The 18181-nt window shown below is 43.9% G+C and overlaps 1 protein-coding gene across 2 annotated transcripts in view; it reads right to left on the reverse strand.

The window, feature by feature from the left end:
- LAMB4 (laminin subunit beta 4) overlaps positions 1–18181 on the reverse strand; it is a 188627-nt gene that overhangs the window by 37165 nt on the left and 133281 nt on the right. For both annotated transcript variants that reach the window (XM_033959726.1, XM_033959725.1), the window contains 4 exons: positions 16380–16604; positions 11984–12207; positions 8607–8703; positions 630–1002 (listed from right to left, as the gene is read on the reverse strand). In XM_033959726.1, coding sequence (XP_033815617.1) covers positions 630–1002; positions 8607–8703; positions 11984–12207; positions 16380–16604 — 919 coding nt within the window. The remainder of the gene's footprint in view (positions 1–629; positions 1003–8606; positions 8704–11983; positions 12208–16379; positions 16605–18181) is intronic.

Here is an 18181-nt window from a genome sequence, read left to right on the forward strand (position 1 = left end):
ATTATTATGGAGACTGAATGATGTACGGGGCAGGACTTATTGAGGTTTTTTTAAACCTGGTGCTGGTCACCTATGAGTCTTTTCCCGGTGCTACAAAAGTTATATAGCAGTATTAAAGTGCTCAACTTTGGCCTGTACTGAGGTGTCTCATCTTTATTAATTCCTATTTGTACAAAGTCAGCAGATATTCTTTCAGAGTTAACATAGGGTTCTGCCAATTGTTCTTTTTGTTATATTATAGGTTTGCCCTGGTTGCTGACACTCATGAGCCAATTGTATGGAAACTGTTCCAAAAGTGCAGTCTCTACGATTCAGTGTGATGTCACAAATTCGTGCACATTATTAGCATATCTACCTTGGGCCAATAAAGTGCATTTCAACTTGTAAAGAATTCAGATCTCTGAAAAGTGACAATTTTATTGAAAACGCAAGCAACAGAAAGTAAAAGAGCATCATTTATTCTTGCGTTATAAATTTCAAAATAGATCTTCAGTGAATAATTAGCTTTCCACAAAGAAGACATCTAGTTGCTAAATATAATTCCATGGTGTTAACAGATTTACAACAGCACAAGCAGTCTGTCTAACAATTAGATAAGCGCGATGGAATTTATAAGGGAATTACATTACCGAGTGCTGTCATAATAATCCTTGATCTTCAAGAACTCCTCAGCAGACAGAATTGGAGTTTTTAGAATTTTTTCTATGGCTCGGAGCTTCTCTTCCAGGTTGTCAAAATGTGCATCGCAGCCAGGAAGTGTCTCACTCAGATCTAGGTTTGCCGCAAACCGGATCAACTCTTGAATAGCTTGAGAAAGGGAAGGGATCTCGCTGTCCCAGTGATCAAAGCAAGGGTGGCAGGGAGGACATGTGGGGAACTCCTGGCTGAAGCCCCGGGCGCACTGATCACAAAGCCGTCCAGTAACACCAACTCGGCAGTTGCAAGACCCTGTTATCCTGTCACATGGGGGCCTGTTTGTGCCTTCCAGGTTGCACTTACACACTAAAGAGAGAAAGTCAACAAAGCTCAAATTATTATTAAAACCGAAATTCTGATTGTCTGCAGCCCAGAGTTTTTGCTAGTCATTAATATGAGTGCAAAATACAAACTACAGAACAGAGCTTGTATTTTTACTTGCTCTCGGCTCAACATTACTTAGGCCTCCTTAAAATGAACATCTTCCTTGATATAGCTGGTGGAAATCCCCAAGCCTCATCAGCTGATGACCATACCCTTCCCAGGACCAGTGACCAGAACTTTCAAAGTTCGGTAGCTGGCAGCAGTATTACAGAGCTGCTGCCTTCCCCCACCCCATCCCCACCCCCTTGGCTCTCATGTATGCATGAAAAAAACTGGCAGCTTGAGGATACTGCCACTAGCTGCAAAGTGTAGAGACTTCTGGTTGCCAGATGGAGGAAGAGCTCTTCAGTTGCCAGGACTTGGGGATCTCCACCAGCTCAGGTATTTATAGTTTGCATTCCAGGCAGGGAGAAAATTTGGTGCTCATCCACCAATTTTGGGCTCCAGCCCCTCCCCCCAAATCAGCTGCATGGCTATGCCACTGAATACAATAAAAAAAATGTGATACACATATCCCAAAGATAACTTATTCCAGTGAATAAATTCAAAATAAAACACTTTTTTGTATCATGGTGTCTGGACATTTTGTTTTTCCATCATCTTTCTGTTTTTTGTCTATCCTTCACTAATTCTCTTTCCATTGTCTGTTCATTTTTTCTCCTCTCTTGCACCATTTCCCTCACTATGCCTGTCTCCAACATATTGATTTTTCCCTTTCCCATGGGTTCAACTCTCTTCCTCTTTCCCCATGGTCCAACATTTTGCTCCCTCTCTTTTCTATTGTGTTCTTCCCTTCCCCCTTAATGCTGAACAGTGGGTTGGAGAGCAAGAGAGATATTGCATCTCTCTCTCCCTTCCATCCCCAGACTTGACATTTCTCCCTCCCTCCCTTCTTTCCTTCCCCAGGTCTACCATCTCTCCCCAACTAGCCTCCCCTATCTTTCCCTCCCTCCCCAGGTTCACAATTTCTCCCTTTCTCTTCCAAACAGTCCTATCTTCAAGTATCTCTTTCTCCTTCCTTCACCCCACATCCAATGTCTCTCTGTTTCTCTTCTCTCCTTTCAGATCATTGCCCACCATCTCCCCCATCTCTCCCTTTCTCTTCCCAACAGTCCTCTCTTCAAATATCTTTCTCCATCCTTTACCTACATCCAACGTCTCTCTGTTTCTCTTCTCTCCTTTCAGATCATTGCCCACCATCTCCCCCATCTCTCCCTTTCTCTTCCCAACAGTCCTCTCTTCAAATATCTTTCTCCATCCTTTACCCTACATCCAACGTCTCTCTGTTTCTCTTCTCTCCTTTCAGATAATTGACAACCATCTCAACCCCCCCCCCCCCTTCCTCTGTTTCTGGTCCCATAAGCTCTTCCCTTTTACCTACTCCCACACTCAGTCTGGCACTTCTTTTAACTGCCTCCCCCTTTCTACTTAAAAAAAAAAATTACCTTCCTCCTTCTATCCATGCCATCTGAAGTTGCTCTTACTTTCCATTGCTGAAAAATCCAATTTTCCTTCAAGGGACTTTCAGCCGTGGCAGCCAATCTGAAGTGCTGCTTACGGCTCCCCTTCCTGCTTTCCTTCGGCCGTGGTCCATCCCTAATTGCACAACTTCTGGTTTCCACCTGGGAGGACCAGGGCAAAGGAAAGCAGGGAAGGGAGCCATAGGCAGCTGTTCAGATTGGCTGCTGCGGCTGGAGACCTCCTGCAGCAAAAATGGATTTCTCAGCGACGACGGAATGTATGGACAGCATCAGACCAGTGCGGGTAGAAGGAGGAAGACATGCCGGTTCACAGGAGGCCCTCCGGAGCCATGGAGCCCAGGGTAGCTGTCCTGTTTGCCCTCCCCTAACGCCGCCCCTGGTTACCAGTTTCATGTAGGCTCATATTTAAGATTTTTCCTGTGGCTTTTAAGAGTCTTTGCTCAGGATTGCTATTCAATTTGTCTAATATGATCAGCTGTTATACCCCTGCTAGACCTCTTCCGTCCCAAACTGTGGGCTAGATTCACAAACCTCCTTTCCGTGCCCGATCCGTGCATGCCTGACCAATTCACAAAAGAAAAAAATTAAACTGAGGGCGATCAGAGGAACTCCCCCTTGGACGCACGAATTGCTAGTGTGCGATCCCGACGCATGTGCAGACCATCAGTAGATGGTCTGTGCATGCGTCTAAGAGCCGCGACTTTTTTTTTTTTTTAAACTTTTACTAGCCCAGTGAGCCCATAGTTTTAACCCGCTTTAAACCCACAGGTTAAAACCACGGGCTCGCAGTGCAGGGAAAGGCAGGAGAGTCGGGGTGGCAGGAGAGATTCGGGGCAAGAGCAGGGCAGCCAAAGCATGAGATCGGGGCAGAGAGGAGCGGGAGATCGGGGCTGACAGGAGCGGGAGATTGGGCAGAGAAGCAGGGCAAAGAGCAGGGCGGCAGAAGGCAGGGCAGTCGGAAAGGACCTCAGCGACTGGTCCTCAGCAGTCGTTTATTTTGGAACAGCCAGCCCAATTGGTGTTGCTTTTTTCTTTTAGTGAATCATGTCCTTCCTTCTTTGCATGCCGATTCCCCTCATTTGCATGCACGGATCAGGATCGGATTGGTACATGGGTTAGTGAATTGGGTCGGAGGGAAATCGGGTCGCAAAGGGCTTGCAAACCGATCGGTACACGATCAGTTTGCTTAGTGAATCTAGCCCTATGAGTTAACACCTATTGGTCTTGTCTCAGCAGGAATGTGAACTGGCAATTTATTGTCTGGCGCTTTGTGAAATTCTTTGTGATAGCACATTTGTTACCCTTTTTGAGGGCCGTTATGGGTCTTGAGGTTTCTGGACCTGGGGGATGGGGGATGAATCAAGGTGATGCTGCCTGCTTGCTTCGTCTCTTAATTTTCCTTCTTTAACTTTGCTGGATCTTAAGTCTGCTATCATTATATTGTAAAATCCTCTCTTCCAAATTGCTAGTTATTATTAAAAATCACTGTGATGCATATTTGGGAGTGCTGAATTTTTTCTGAAATATGCATAGCATCAATAAAGACAATCACTATATAAAATGGCTCAAATATTTGTTCTCCATAAAGTGAAGCAATTCCACAGTCCGCTAAGTAAAGCTTCACATTGATATACTTATTAAATTATTAATACCATCAGTTCTTTTCCCCCAGTAGATCTTCTCATAAATACGTATAATTATAAACGGATCTTCATAATAAACTCATTCAGAACACATTAGCATTCAAGTGGAGTAAGACCTCAATGGCTACCCTTGCCCCCTCTTTTACAAAGGTGCGCTAAGCTTTTTAGCACATGCCACATGCTGTGTGGCGCAGTGGTTAAAGCTACAGTCTCAGCACCCTGAGGTTGTGGGTTCAAACCCACGTTGCTCCTTGTGACCCTGGGCTAGTCACTTAAACCCCCATTGCCCCAGGTACATTAGATAGATTGTGAGCCCACCGGGACAGACAGGGAAAAATGCTTGAGTACCTGCATAAATCCATCTAAACTGTTCTGAGCTCTTCTGGGAGAACGGTATAGAAAATTGAATAAATAAATAATGCATGCATGTTATCCTATGGATGCGTTAGCATGCGTTGATTTAGCGTACGCTAAATCTGGGCTAAAACACTTAGCACGCCTTTGTAAAAGAGGGCCTTGAACATAATATTTCATTTGAGTCCAAGTATATCATAGCTAGGCCTCGTCATTGGTCCATCCTCCACTTTCAGCCGTAATATTTAGGGTTTTTTTATTTCTTTTTAACTTCAAAAGCAAAGCTGTCGGGGCTTATAAAGATAAGTGTTTCGCTTCTGAAGTTACTTTGTAGAAGTAAAATTAAACTACAAAAAAGAAAAGAAACCCTAAATATTATGGTTGAAAGTGGAGGATGGACCAATGAGGAGGCTAGCTACGATATACACTACAGTGGTGCCTCACACAACGAACTTAATTCGTTCCAGGAGCAAGTTTGTTATGCGAAAAGTTCGTTATGTGAAACGCGTTTTCCCATAACAGTACATGTTAAAAAAAATAATTCGTTCTGCAGCATAAAATATGCTAAGATGCCATAAAAAAAGATAAATTTGTCAAAATGGTGAAAATGGTGGTCTTGCTGAGGCCAAACTCTTTGACGAGGTCACACTGTTTTACCCCACATTCACTCCTTCTAATTATTTCCCGTTTCATTTCAACAGAAATCACCTTCCTGCTTTTTTTAGAAGCCATGATATATAAAAAATATTGAGTTTATCTTAAAAGGACGACTGTATACAGTGAGAGAGGGCAGTTAAGCGCAGTGACTAACGACTGCCTGCAGTGCCTGCGCGGAAGGATGCAATACATCGGCAGCTCGGGCGACTTCGTTGTGTGAAACGAAGTTCGTTGTGTGAAGTTCGTTGTGTGAAACGAAGTTCGTTGTGTGAATCAAGACATGAAGTTCGTTGTGTGCAGCGTTCGTTGTGCGAGGCGTTCGTTATGCGAGGCACCACTGTACTTGGACTCAAATGAAATATTATGTTCAAGTGTAGCTGCTGAGGTCTTACTCCATCTGAATGCTAATGAGTTCTGAACGAGGTGTTTTGTTTTTTTTATAAAGATCTGTTTATAAGTATATTTATGAGAGGATCTATTGGGGAAAAGAATTGATGATAATAATTGAATAAGTATATCGATGTGAAGCTTTGCTTTCTGCTTTTTGTTGGCACCTAAAAGTAAGCACACATTTATCCCATTGCACCTAAATATATGTGCCTAAAATGTACATGATTGGAGCAAATTCTATAAGGAAAGTTGGCGCTAGCATACTAGCATAACAGGTTGTGTCCAGAGCCCATTAAGGCATAAGCAAACTAGGAATGTGCCTCAGGCCCAAAAGTTTAGGTGGGGGCATGTCAGATGTGCTCAGGAATCAGGAGGCTGGATTGCCAACTTTCTGGATTTTTTTTTTCAGAATTCTAAAAAGTTTTACATGATCTGTTTCCAAGTCAAAAGGCTGCCTAAGTGTGTGCGTATTTTCAAAATTTAGCCCTCTGCATCTCTCTACTGCTCACCCCATCCACTGCAGAGGCTGTGGTAGGCTCCAGCCAATGGAAAGGCTTCTCTAGTCATGCTGAGCTGCAAGGGCTGCTGGGGGAGCTGATGAGCTTTGTACTGGATCTTTGGAGAGAATCAGTGGAACAAATGAGTGGACAGGGGATGGGGCTGTTGAAAAATATTAGGACTGAAGAATGCGAGAAAGTGTGAACGGCTGAGGAAAAGAACCGGCAGCAAATAGCAGCATTTACTCGATGGTGAGTAGATGGGAGTTGAGGTGCGGGCACTGCCTGAAGAAGCATATGAGCAAGGGACAACACTAGAAAAGAGAGCTGGAGAATGCATACACTTGTTTGTTTCTGTGTCTCTGGAGAGGACAGTCTCATTATAAAGCTTCCCTTTGAAAATCTGGGCTGGGATGGAGAAGTGCATTGGTACCTGTGCATATATTAAATGGAGGGAATTTTTCAGCCCAAGGAATTTACCCTGTTAACTATTAAATTACTTATGCAAATTCCTTGAATACTCACCTAATACAGCCTCCATGCTGCCTATAATCCTTTCAGAAGTATTTAAAAAAACAAACAAACAACAATCCCTCAAAGAAGCTCAAGGTACCATATTTTTTTGCTCCATAACCGAAGATACAAATTTTGACACCCCCCCCCGTCATATCTTTTTAAAATGGCCTCCATTGTACCTTTTTAAAATGACCCCCTCCGTTGTACCTTTTAAAATGCACCTTATAGCCTGGTGGTCCAGTGGTGTATCAGCCATCAGGAGTGAGCTTTCTGCGCTCCTGCCTGGACCTGCGCCACTTTCTGAATGGGACTTGTGAGAACTGACAGCAGCCATTCAGTGGCCTGGGGCCAGGCAGGAGCGTGGAAAGCTCGTTCCTGATGGTCGATACACCGCTGAACCACCAGGCTATAAGGTGCATTTTAAAAGGTATGACGGGTGTGTGTGTGTGTGTTTGTCCAGAGAGACCACATTTCTGTTACCAAATGTGTTGGTAATGCCAAGAAGTTCTGTCCAAACAGCAGGTCTTTCCACGAGGGGATGAGGAAGGAATAGAATACAGCATGTTCTACTTGGTCTGAAACCTGTATGCCAGGAAAACCATTTCCATAAGCTTTAGCAGCAGAGATACATTAAAAGAGATTAGATAAGGGCAACTAATATTAGCAGACATTAGCTCAGTCCAGCCACTATGGAGACAATTCTGTAACATGGCACCACCATTTGGACACTATAATAATACAAGTAGTGAGCCTTCTCTCCACCTCCAACTCCAGACTCTGTCCCTTCTTTCTTGCTGTATGCCTGGAACAGGTTGACAGAGTCCATAGTCTGTTATTGAGAAAGACATGGGGGAAACCACTGGTTGCCCTGGATCAGTAGCACGGAATGTTGCTTCTCTTTGGGGTTCTGGAATCTTGCTAATCTTTGAGATTCTGCCTGGAATCTTGATACTCTTTTGTTACTGGGGGGAGGGTGTATTTTAAAAAGGTACGACGGGGAAGGATTTAAAAAGGTACTGGGGGGACAGGGTGCAGAGCCTGGCAGGGAGGGGGGAAAGGGTGCAGAGCCTGGCAAGGAGTGTGGGGTTGGGTGCAGAGCCTGGTATATATTAGTGCACAATTTGGTTCAGAATGTTTTTTTCTTGTTTTCCCTCCTCTAAATCTAGGGTGCATCTTATGGTCAGTTGCGTCTTATGGGGCGAAAAATACGGTATTTGTTTTTCCCATTTGTGAACTTATTTTCACTTGTAAAACTTTGTAAATTTATATTGTGTACATATTGCTCTTAAATTTCACTCTTTTTTGAGCAGTCTACCCTTGAAATCTCTGATTTGTACCAGAGGCAATGGAGAGTGAAAATGACATGCTCAGCTTCCCTGATTCTCAGCGCACCTGCTTTTGAACTAATATCCCGATTCAGTGTTCTATTTATAGTCCCTTATACCAGTGTTTCTCAACTTTTTCAAGCCAAGTACCCCATAAGTCTAACAAATATCAACCGAGTACCACACCCAATTCTGCACCAGACCCCACCCCCATAATAATAGTACTAATTGTAATGCAATTTCTTCCATCTATTTTTCATGTACACATAATATAATCTTATTAATACATAATGGTAACCACAAAATGAAAAAAAAAAACCCAACACAAAGCACACGGTACGTAGAGAACATCTAAATCATCATTTATATTCAGTTTTGTTTTTTTTTCAAAGAGGTCAAGGCAGATGACTTTAAAATATGCAATGTCTGACTGCCTGCCTTGGAAGTATTCTTTCTGCAGTGTTTAATAGCTCGCTGTTTGATATTCAGCTCCTCTTGCTTATTGTAAACCACAAGGATCCACATGGTTTTGTGGTATACAAATGACATGTTATGTTATGTAAATGCTTTGACGCTCATAGAATTCGCGTGAGTGCTGTTTAGTAAAAGGAGCCCATTGTTCTAATTAATGCAGTACAATTTCTCAGTACATATTTTACTTACAGATGCAGCCCAGCTGTGGATTTCCATAGTAATTTTCCTCGCATTCACTGCATTGTTTTCCAGCGAAGCCTCCTTTACATGGACATTGACCTGTGAACTGTAAAATAAAAAAAAAAATGGTGGTGATCAGAAGCAAATCATTTTATAACTTTTGTTTTTCATAAAACAAAGCTCTCCCATCTAGTTTAGGGTTTTTATTAATGTGATCCTTGTGATAATGCCCAGTTCCTCCTGCCGGACCCCCCCCTAAAGATTGCCGGCAGGAGAGATAATAATAATAATAATAACTTTATTTTTCTATATCGCTAATACCCAAAAAGTTCTAGGCGGTTCACAGAATAAAGACACCCCCCACCCAAAGGTCATTGGCAGGATGGATGCCCAATCCCTCCTGCCGGAACCCCCCATCTCATAAAGTAGCCCCCTGGACCCCCCCCCCAAGCCTACCTGGAACGTCCCCACCTTATAGTGATGGTCGGCTGGAAGCATGCATCCAGCTGGCTGGCCCGCCTTCACTCAACTGATGGGCCTGCCCCTTTCTGGTGCATCGTGGCCTAAGATTCCGATTGGCCAGATCCCTTAGACCACACCCATGGGTTATTTTACATGGTGGGGGTGTCCGGCAGGAGGGACTGGCATCTCTTCTGCCGGTGATGTTTGCGGTAATAGGGAGGGAGGTTCTGGGAGGATGGATGCGCAATGAGGGGTATTCCAGCAGGAGCGATTGGGCATGCCTCCTGCTGGCAATGTTTGTGGTGATGTGTGTGGGGGTTTCCGGCAGGAAGGATTAGGCACCCCTCCTGCCGGTAGTCTTCGTGGGGGCAGGGGGTACACAGATTGTTGCGGTGGCGGTCACTAAACTTATCACAGTTGGGAGGTCCCTTGCCATGATAAGCTCACAAAAACGTAATGCTCTCCTCCCCCCCTTTACACTACCTCCAAACTCAACGTGTTATACTTTCCTTTATTAAACTCTTGTAAACCGTACCGAGCTCTATATTCATGGAGAGGATGCGCTTAGGCAGCTTCTGAATCCGGGCATTCTATATAGAATCTGAGAATTCACGAGAGCCAGTAAGGAAGCCGCTCAGCTTGTGCCACTCAGCGGCCGAAGAAACTCCATCACGTGGCAGCCGGTTAGCAGCGGGGCAGGAACTCAGAAAGTTTGCTCCTACTTGCTGCACTTCCACTGGGGATCAGCAGATGAAGTATGAAGATAGGGCAGAACTTTCCTGCTCGCTGCACTTCCACTGGGGATCAGCAGATGAAGTATGAAGATAGGGCAGGGGGGGGGGGGGGGCAGTGTGCAGAGCCTGGTGGCGGCGGTCTGCAATAATTCTGGGAGGGGTTGTTGGCTCGAATATGAACCGGGACCCCCATTTTGGGGCTAATTTTTTGGCCCCCAAATCCCGGTTTATATTCAAATATATATGGTACATGTTCTACAGCAGCGGTCTCAAACTTGGGGTCCCCCGGCTGCTATTTTGCGGCCCGCAGTCTAGTACCCAAACTCGCAATGTGGGCAACTGTAACTGGGCAACCCAGTCCCACAATCTGGGCAAATGCTTGCTGCCGTTGCGTATGCCGGGACTCCTGCCTTTGTGTATCTGCCGGATATGCGAAGGCAGGAGTCCTGGCATACGTGACGGCAGCAGGCAGTTGCAAGTCAGCTGACCCTGCTGCGTTCTCGCACACTGAGCAGGAAGAGAAACTCCGGAATTGGCGTCAGGTGACTAGCAACTTCCTGCAGTCGTATCGTATGCCAGGACTCCTGCCTTCGCGTATCTGGCAGATACGCGAAGGCAGAAGTCCCGGCATACGTGACGGCAGCAGGCAGTTGCAAGTCAGCTGACACTGGCGTATTCTCGCACACTGAGCAGGAAGAGAAACTCCGGAAACGGGGTCAGCTGACTAGCAACTTCCTGCAGCCGGCAGATACATGAAGGCAGGAGTCCCAGCATACGATGCGGCTGCAGGAAGTTGCTAGTCAGCTGATGCTGACGCTGACACTGGAGCTTCTCTTCCTGCCCAGGGTGCACCAGATACTGCTGGACAAGAGGAGGAGGGGAAGAAGGAAGGGAGAAGGAGGTAATGCTGGACAAGGGGAGGAGGGGAAGAAGGAAGGTAGAAGAGGTACTGCTGGATAAGGGGAGCAGGGAAGGGAGAAGGGGTACTGCTGGACAATGGGAACAGGGAAGGGCGAAAGGGTAGTGCTAGACAAGGGGAGGAGGGGGAAGGGGTACTGCTGGACCAGGGGGAGGTAAAAGGAAGGGAGAAGAGGTACTGCTGGACCTGGCAGAAAGGGAGGGAAAGGAAAGTGCTACACACTGGAGGGGAGGGTGAGATGGTGCAAGGGGAGAGAGCATGTTGGGTTGGGGGGTGCAAAGGAGGGATGCCACTGAGGGAAAGCGTGCAGGAGGCAGAGTGTTGGACTCATGGAGAGGGCAAAATGGATGGGAAGGACAGAAAGGAGGGAAGGAGAAATGTTACACTGGGAAAGGGGGAGAGGACAGAGAGTGAAAAGTTAGACTCATGGAGGGAGAGAGAGAGATGTTTGGTTGAGGGAAGGAGGATCAGAGGAGAAGCATGCAGGAGGAATAGAGAAAAAAATGTTGGACTGGTGGAAAGGAGGGATAAATGTTGGACTGGGAGGGGAGCCAGAAAGGAGGAAGGGAAGGAAGATGGACTGCAGGGGGCAGGAAGGAAAAGAGAAATGTTACACTGGAGGGGAAGGAGGGAAGGAAAGAGATGTCAGACCATGGAAATACGGAGGGAGGGAAGGAGAGAGAGATAGGAAGGGAAGGGAAAACATGGAAATGTAGATTTTGAGAAGAACGCAGAAAAAAATGGAAAAATTGAATGTTAAGTTAATGCCAAAGATGGATGCAAGGCAGAACGTGAAGATGGAGAGAAAAATAGTCAAAGGACAAGAAGGCACAGAAAAATAAAGCCATCAGACAACAAAGGTAGAGAAAATATTTTATTTTCAATATAGTGATTGAAATGTGTCAGTTCTGAGAAAAGAAAGATGTTAAACTTTAACTGTGAGGGCCGCAGAAAAAATAGGGTATTTGAGGGCCGCAGAAAAAATAGTTAATGTCTTATTAAAGAAATGACAATTTTGCATGAGGTAAAACTCTTTATATTTATAAATCTTTCCTTTAACAGTTAAAGGAAAGATTTATAAATATAAAGAGTTTTACCTCATGCAAAATTGTCATTTCTTTAACAAGACATTAATTGTTTTTTTCTGCGGCCCTCCAAGTACCTACAAATTCAAAATGTGGCCCTGCAAATGGTTTGAGTTTGAGACCACTGTTCTACATCTTCTCTAAGATTAATTCCAAATTCAGTGCTAATGATTATAACCATCTTGCCTGATTACACTGATTGCCCTGGGAATTTTTCAAGTCACAGTCACAGGGTTGACATCCTGTTCCAGCTGCCATGTTCCAGTAACCAGAAGCACACTGGTCACAACTGAGACCTATAATATTAGGCAAACAAGGACATTGTCCTGTTTGATCACATGTGCATTCTTTTTCACTATCTTTAGATGGACAAGGTCCTGGGCGTGTACCCAAAGAACTGCAAACACATTCTGAAACAAAGAAATAGAAATAAGGTTATTTTTATTTAAAAAATGTATATACTTCCCACAACTAGGCAGTTTACAGAGTACGAACATAAAAACTTAGGAATAAACATCACTTAATTTAATTATCACGTAATGACTCAAATATTAAAAGTTCTTGGGTCTATCCAAAGAAATGACATGTGTGTAATATTATTGTTGTATCATGGTCCAATAAAAGGCATCACAATGCCTATCTGAAGAAAGGATATATTTGGTCTCAAATGTTCACTTATATCACCATCATTAATTCTCATTTTTGATGTTTACAAAGGCTTAATTTAGTGCAGAAGTCATCAACTGGTGGCAGCTCAGTACCATGGATTATTGACTCCTACGGTACAAGAATAACTTATCTCACAATCAACATTGCATACACCAATATTCTTACATCCTGGAAGCATTGGGCCTGTTTTAAAGGGGCCAATGCTCAGCAATGAGGAGCTTGGTCCACTTCCACTTTCTTGGAATGACATCCTTTACTTGGAAGACCTCTAGGTACTTTCCCAAATCCCAAAGTTGAAACCCCAAGTACTACCCCTAGATCTGGAAGACCCCTCCCCCTCAAGCACTTCCCCCATCTAAAGACTCCCACAATGCCATTCCCATCACATTATAGACCTTTCCTAAGTAAAGCCAAAGGTCTCCCACACCTAGCTTCTTAATCTCTGGGAGTCTTAATGGGTTTGGGGCAGCAGTGATCCCAACTTGATCCTGCCCCTTCTGGTGCCGGGTTCAAAATGGCACTGGCAACCTCTAGCACAGGGGTGTCAAAGTCACTCCTCGAGGGCTGCAATCCAGTCGGGTTTTCAGGATTTCCCCAATGGTTATGCATGAGATCTATTAGCATACAATGAAAGCAGTGCATGCAAATAGATCTCATACATATTCATTGGGGAAATCCTGAAAACCCGACTGGATTGCGGCCCTTGAGGAAGGACTTTGACACCTCTGCTCTAGCAGTAGTCTCATGGTTCTACTGCTAGGAGTTAACCTGCCTTCCATTTTGCTAGTGATATTTATTTAGGAATGCAGAAACCAGAATGGAATTGTCCAGATCAGAATGATGTGCACTAAAAAAGTGTCCTCCAATTCATCTGATAATATAAAAACTTTATTTCTCCAATGTCACAATGATGCATACAACGGGACGCTTGTTGCGAGCTGACAGCATTGGTACTACAAGAAGACACAGATGACATTCTGGTATGGTTGAATTCTGTATAAAATCTATCTGAGCGGCAGTACACTTCAAATGTCCACATTTGTGACTCTTAAGACTCCTGAGGCAGGCCTATTGGCCGAAACATGTACATGTCGAGTCATTGAGTCGTTGTATGCATCATTGTGACATTAGAGAAATAAAGTTTTTATATTATCAGATGAATTGGAGGACACTTTTTTTTAGTGCACATCATTCTGATCTGGACAATTCCTTTCTGGTTTCTGTATATTAGGTTTTGTGTTTTTGTTTTTTTCTTTATCTATTTAGGAATAACATGGCATACAGTGTTCACCACAAGTAGTAGTATAGAATTTACAAAGTCATGAGCTGTTTTGCATGCTCTTACATACTTTGCATCTTGTTACTATTAAGCTGTGGTAATTTCAACTAACATGCAGGTAATTGCTGTAATGTACCTTGATAGCTATCCCTTTGAACTTTTTTAGAAACTAGAAATACAAATTTAAATTTAATAATTGTAATTAGTCCGTAGATGGGCAACATAATTGTGAAATCCTTTATCTCCTCTGTTTTTTTTCCCTGTAGATTAAAAGAAAGGATTGGATTTTTTGGGGATTGGTTAGAATAGGCCTATAATTAGAATAGGCCCATAATTATTCTTCAGTGTGAATATCTTGTATAATTAGGGCCAGATTTTGTAATTGGCACCTTAAAAAGATAGGTGCCTAAAGTTAGGTGCCTATTACATGTCAGTCACACTTAGGCGCCCATTACAGAATCACGTCTAACTTAAAACTTAAATGCCTGTAATGTAGGCCAGGGTTTTAAAGGCCCACATTATAGGTGCCTTAGGGCTAAATTCACAAAGCAAACCGATCGTGTACCGACCGGTTTGCGACCCCTTTACGAGCAAATTTCCCTCCGGCCTGATTCACTTATCTCTCCTGCGATCCGCTTTGAATCCGTGCTGCAAATGAGGAGAAACACATGCAAAGAAGGCAGGGACGCAATTCACAACACAAATTTCATGAGCCGACTGAGCTGGCCGATCAACCCAAGAAGCAACTGCTGGGGACCAGTCGAAAACGTTTTTCCCACTCTCCTGCTCTGCACCAATCTGTCTCCTGCCTGCTCGCCCCGAATGCCGCCCTGCTCTGCCCCAATCTTCTTGTCTCCTGCCTTTAGAGAGCTACTATCTAAAATCAGGATGATAATTTCCGCTTCTACTTTAAAATCTGTGCTGCTCTTGAGAGAAGTCTCGATCGAGCTCTCTGGCTTCCTCCAGTCTTGAGATTTCTTCTACCCTCCTAGTTCATATCCCAGGCTCGCGGGCAATAAATCCTGAATCTGATCTCGCCAATTTGAAACTGTTTTAGCAACTCTCGCCGCCCAGACTGATCTCTGCTGCCTTCCCTGCAGTGCGAGTCCACGGGTTTAAAGCGCTTTAAACCCGCGGGCTCGCACTGCAGGGAAGGCGGCTAAGAGCAGGAGAGTCTGGGTGGCAAGATTGGAAGGGGAGAGCAGGAGAGTTGGCGCGTGTTCACATTCCCAGCTCCTGAAGGGGGGGGGGGGGGAAATCTATGCCGGGCTAGAGGTCCAGGGCATGTGCAGACCATTTTCAGATATATAAGTTGCCTGTGCAGATAATAGTGCATTGTATGTAATACCTAATGTTTTTTATTTGTTTGTCACTGTTTTTAGTTTTAAAATCAATAAAGATTAATAAAAAGAAAAAAGATGGTCTACGCACGCGCTGGGATCGCTATCGAGCAATCCGGGCAGGCAGATGAGGGTGTTCCTCCGATCGCCCCCCCCCCCCCACATCTGCATATTTTTCTTTGTAGAATTCATCGGACCTGCCCGGATCCGGGCCCGATCGGGCAGGTTCGTGAATCTAGCCCTAAGTCCTTTAGAAAATCACACCTGGCAGCACCTCTTTCTCCACCCATAAACATGCATACTTTATTTTAGGCGCCGATAGGCACTATGCAATAGATGCCTACCTTGTAGAATTACGCCTACCTTGTAGAATCACGCCTAAGAAGATAGGTGCCTATCTCCCAATTAAATTTTATTTTTTTTCAATTATGAGCTTGTTAAAGCTCATTATTGAAGCCAATTTACTAGTTAAGTTAAGGAATTTACTAATTAAGTTAGAGTCAATCCTATATCCAATTATGGTGAAAGTGGGTAATAAATAATCTATAAAAATGCTCCACTTGTAAAACTAAAGGGCTCACTCTCAACGGAAGAAAAAAGCCTCAGGTTTTTTTTAGGTACGGCATCTTCAGGGCTAATATATTTTTACTCTTCACCAACATATATTATTGAGCTGCTTGCTCTTTCATTCCGACGTCGGTGAAAATATTTTAGCCCTGAAGAAACGGTCTTTTACGACCGTGAAACGTTGGCTAAAATTTAATTATCACTAGTATCCCCACAACCATGAGTGATAGCTATTTCAGTCCTGAAAAGTAAAATGTGGTAGTTTTGCACACCCTCTCCGGAAGTTTTTAGCCAATGATAATGGTGGAGGAGGTTCGAGCTTTATGCCGTACTTAAAGAAAACCTGAGGCTTTTTTCTTCCGTTGAGAGTGAGCCCTTTAGTTTCACAAGTGGAGCATTTTTATAAACTAATTAAGTTAGAGAAATACTTTAGACACCTTTTATAGCATTTCCCTCTTACTGTTTTAAAAAGTATCAAAATTAAGACAAACACACAAAGATGATGTTTCCTTTTTTTTCCTCCACATAAAGGTCATTTCTCAAAACCTCTTCTTATTCAGGGTGACATTTCACCAAATGTGATGTTTGCTCTCTTTCCTTCACTGCAAGTTTGACTGAACTAAAGATCAACAAGTTATAAGTGATTTGTGTAAGTTCAGTGTTTGCCCCCGAGTCTTTGATGAGGTCTTAATTCCCCTCTCTAACTCTTTTTTTTTTTTTTCCTTACCTGTGCAGGTTTGGGTGAGTGCAGATCCAAAGTAACCAGGTCTGCAGAACTGGCAGCTCCTTCCGTGAGTGTTGTGTAAACATTTTAAGCATTCTCCTGTAACGTTATCGCAGGCTTCTGGATCTGTGATGTCTATATTGTTGTTGCAAGGACAAGGCAAACACTGTTCTCCTGTTTGTCTTGGAGAGCCATGGAACCCAGGGGGGCATTCGTCACATCGCTTGCCTAGAGGGCGCACATGTACACACACACACAAATGAAAAGAAAAAAAACAACCACAAAACCTTCCATAACTGAGTCATAAACTCTAATACTTGATCACCTATGTATCTCTGTTTAGTTGCAAACATAGCGTACAAGGCTGCAAGTAACAATTCACTTACTACACTGCCTTGTTGAGAAAAGCTATGGGCAGAACGCTGGATAATAGTTTTAATGAGCATGAAGAGTTCTGTAGGCTAAGTTCTCAAGAAGTAAAATTTAGGGTTGTTTTAGATGTAGGCTTTTAGGAAGAATTGCTAAGCTGCAGTAAGCACTAACGCAGGCTTATTGCAGGTTAAAAATCACTACTGCGGAATGCGCTCAGGTGTCCTGCAGTAGTTCTGGGATTGGCATGTGCTTTCCATGTGCCAAAAATTCTATACATGTCATCTAAAATAATTGTCGCTGGAAAAGTCAGTGCTGGAGTTAGGCGCGGTTTATAGAATGACAAGTAGCACCCATATGCACGACTACCATTTAGGTGAAACCAGCCCTAAATGCCTTTGCCTAAATTGTGTGTGCGTCGGGTGTATTCTGCGACAGTGTACCTACCTTTTAGGAACACTCACGAGCCGCCCAGGCTCCTCCCCGGCCACATCCCCTGTTGAGATCTGCACTAGAATTTATGCCCATCACTTTAGAGAATATGTGTATGTGTAAATTCTAATTAATGCCAACTATTGGCACTGATTGGCTGATTAAACAGTTAAGTCATAGAAACATAGAAACATAGAAGATGATGGCAGAAAAGGGCTACAGCCCATCAAGTCTGCCCACTCTGCTTACCCACCCCCTGTCTATGCCCTAATGACCCAATTTCCTTATCTTGACCCTCGTGGGTATCCCACATGGGTATCCCATTTATTCTTAAAGTCTGGCACGCTGTCTGCCTCGATCACCCGCACTGGAAGCTTGTTCCAATGATCAACCACTCTCTCTGTGAAGAAGTACTTTCTGGTGTCGCCATGAAATTTTCCGCCCCTGAGTTTGAGCGCACACAAATTGGCTATACAAATAGCCGATGATATTCAGTCACCATCCATACAGCTAAATTGGTTTAATTTAGCAAGGCAAAAAATGTGTCCAGGCTGTACAGAATCGCTGCTGTTTCTAATCACACAAGGAATAAGGTTGACTGCTTATGGCAGGTGCACCTTTTCTGACGCCATGTGCAGTTTTTCCTTGTCGGTTGTGCTTATCTTCTGTCTAAACTTCTGTTAGTCTGTCTATGTATCACACTTCCACTTACCCCCTGTGTTTTTGGTAATACAGAGGAAGAAGCGACAGGCTTTAGCATTTTGCGGGATCTGAACGTGCAGCATTACTGAATACCGGGGATCCATGCCTCGTGTATGTGTCGGTATTTACACAAAATTTCAGCTGATGGAAATCCTCGTGCCCAAAGTTGGACGCAGATCCTGGAGCTACTTGCTATTCTATAAAGGGCGCCAATCCCAGAACGCTCATTATAGAATATTATTTAGCACAGAATTTTTTTTCAGTGCCAGGTTTTGAGCATCTTTTACTGAATCTATCCCTTA

Source organism: Geotrypetes seraphini, chromosome 9 (assembly GCF_902459505.1).
Source record: "Geotrypetes seraphini chromosome 9, aGeoSer1.1, whole genome shotgun sequence".
Taxonomy (NCBI): Eukaryota; Metazoa; Chordata; class Amphibia; order Gymnophiona; family Dermophiidae; genus Geotrypetes; species Geotrypetes seraphini.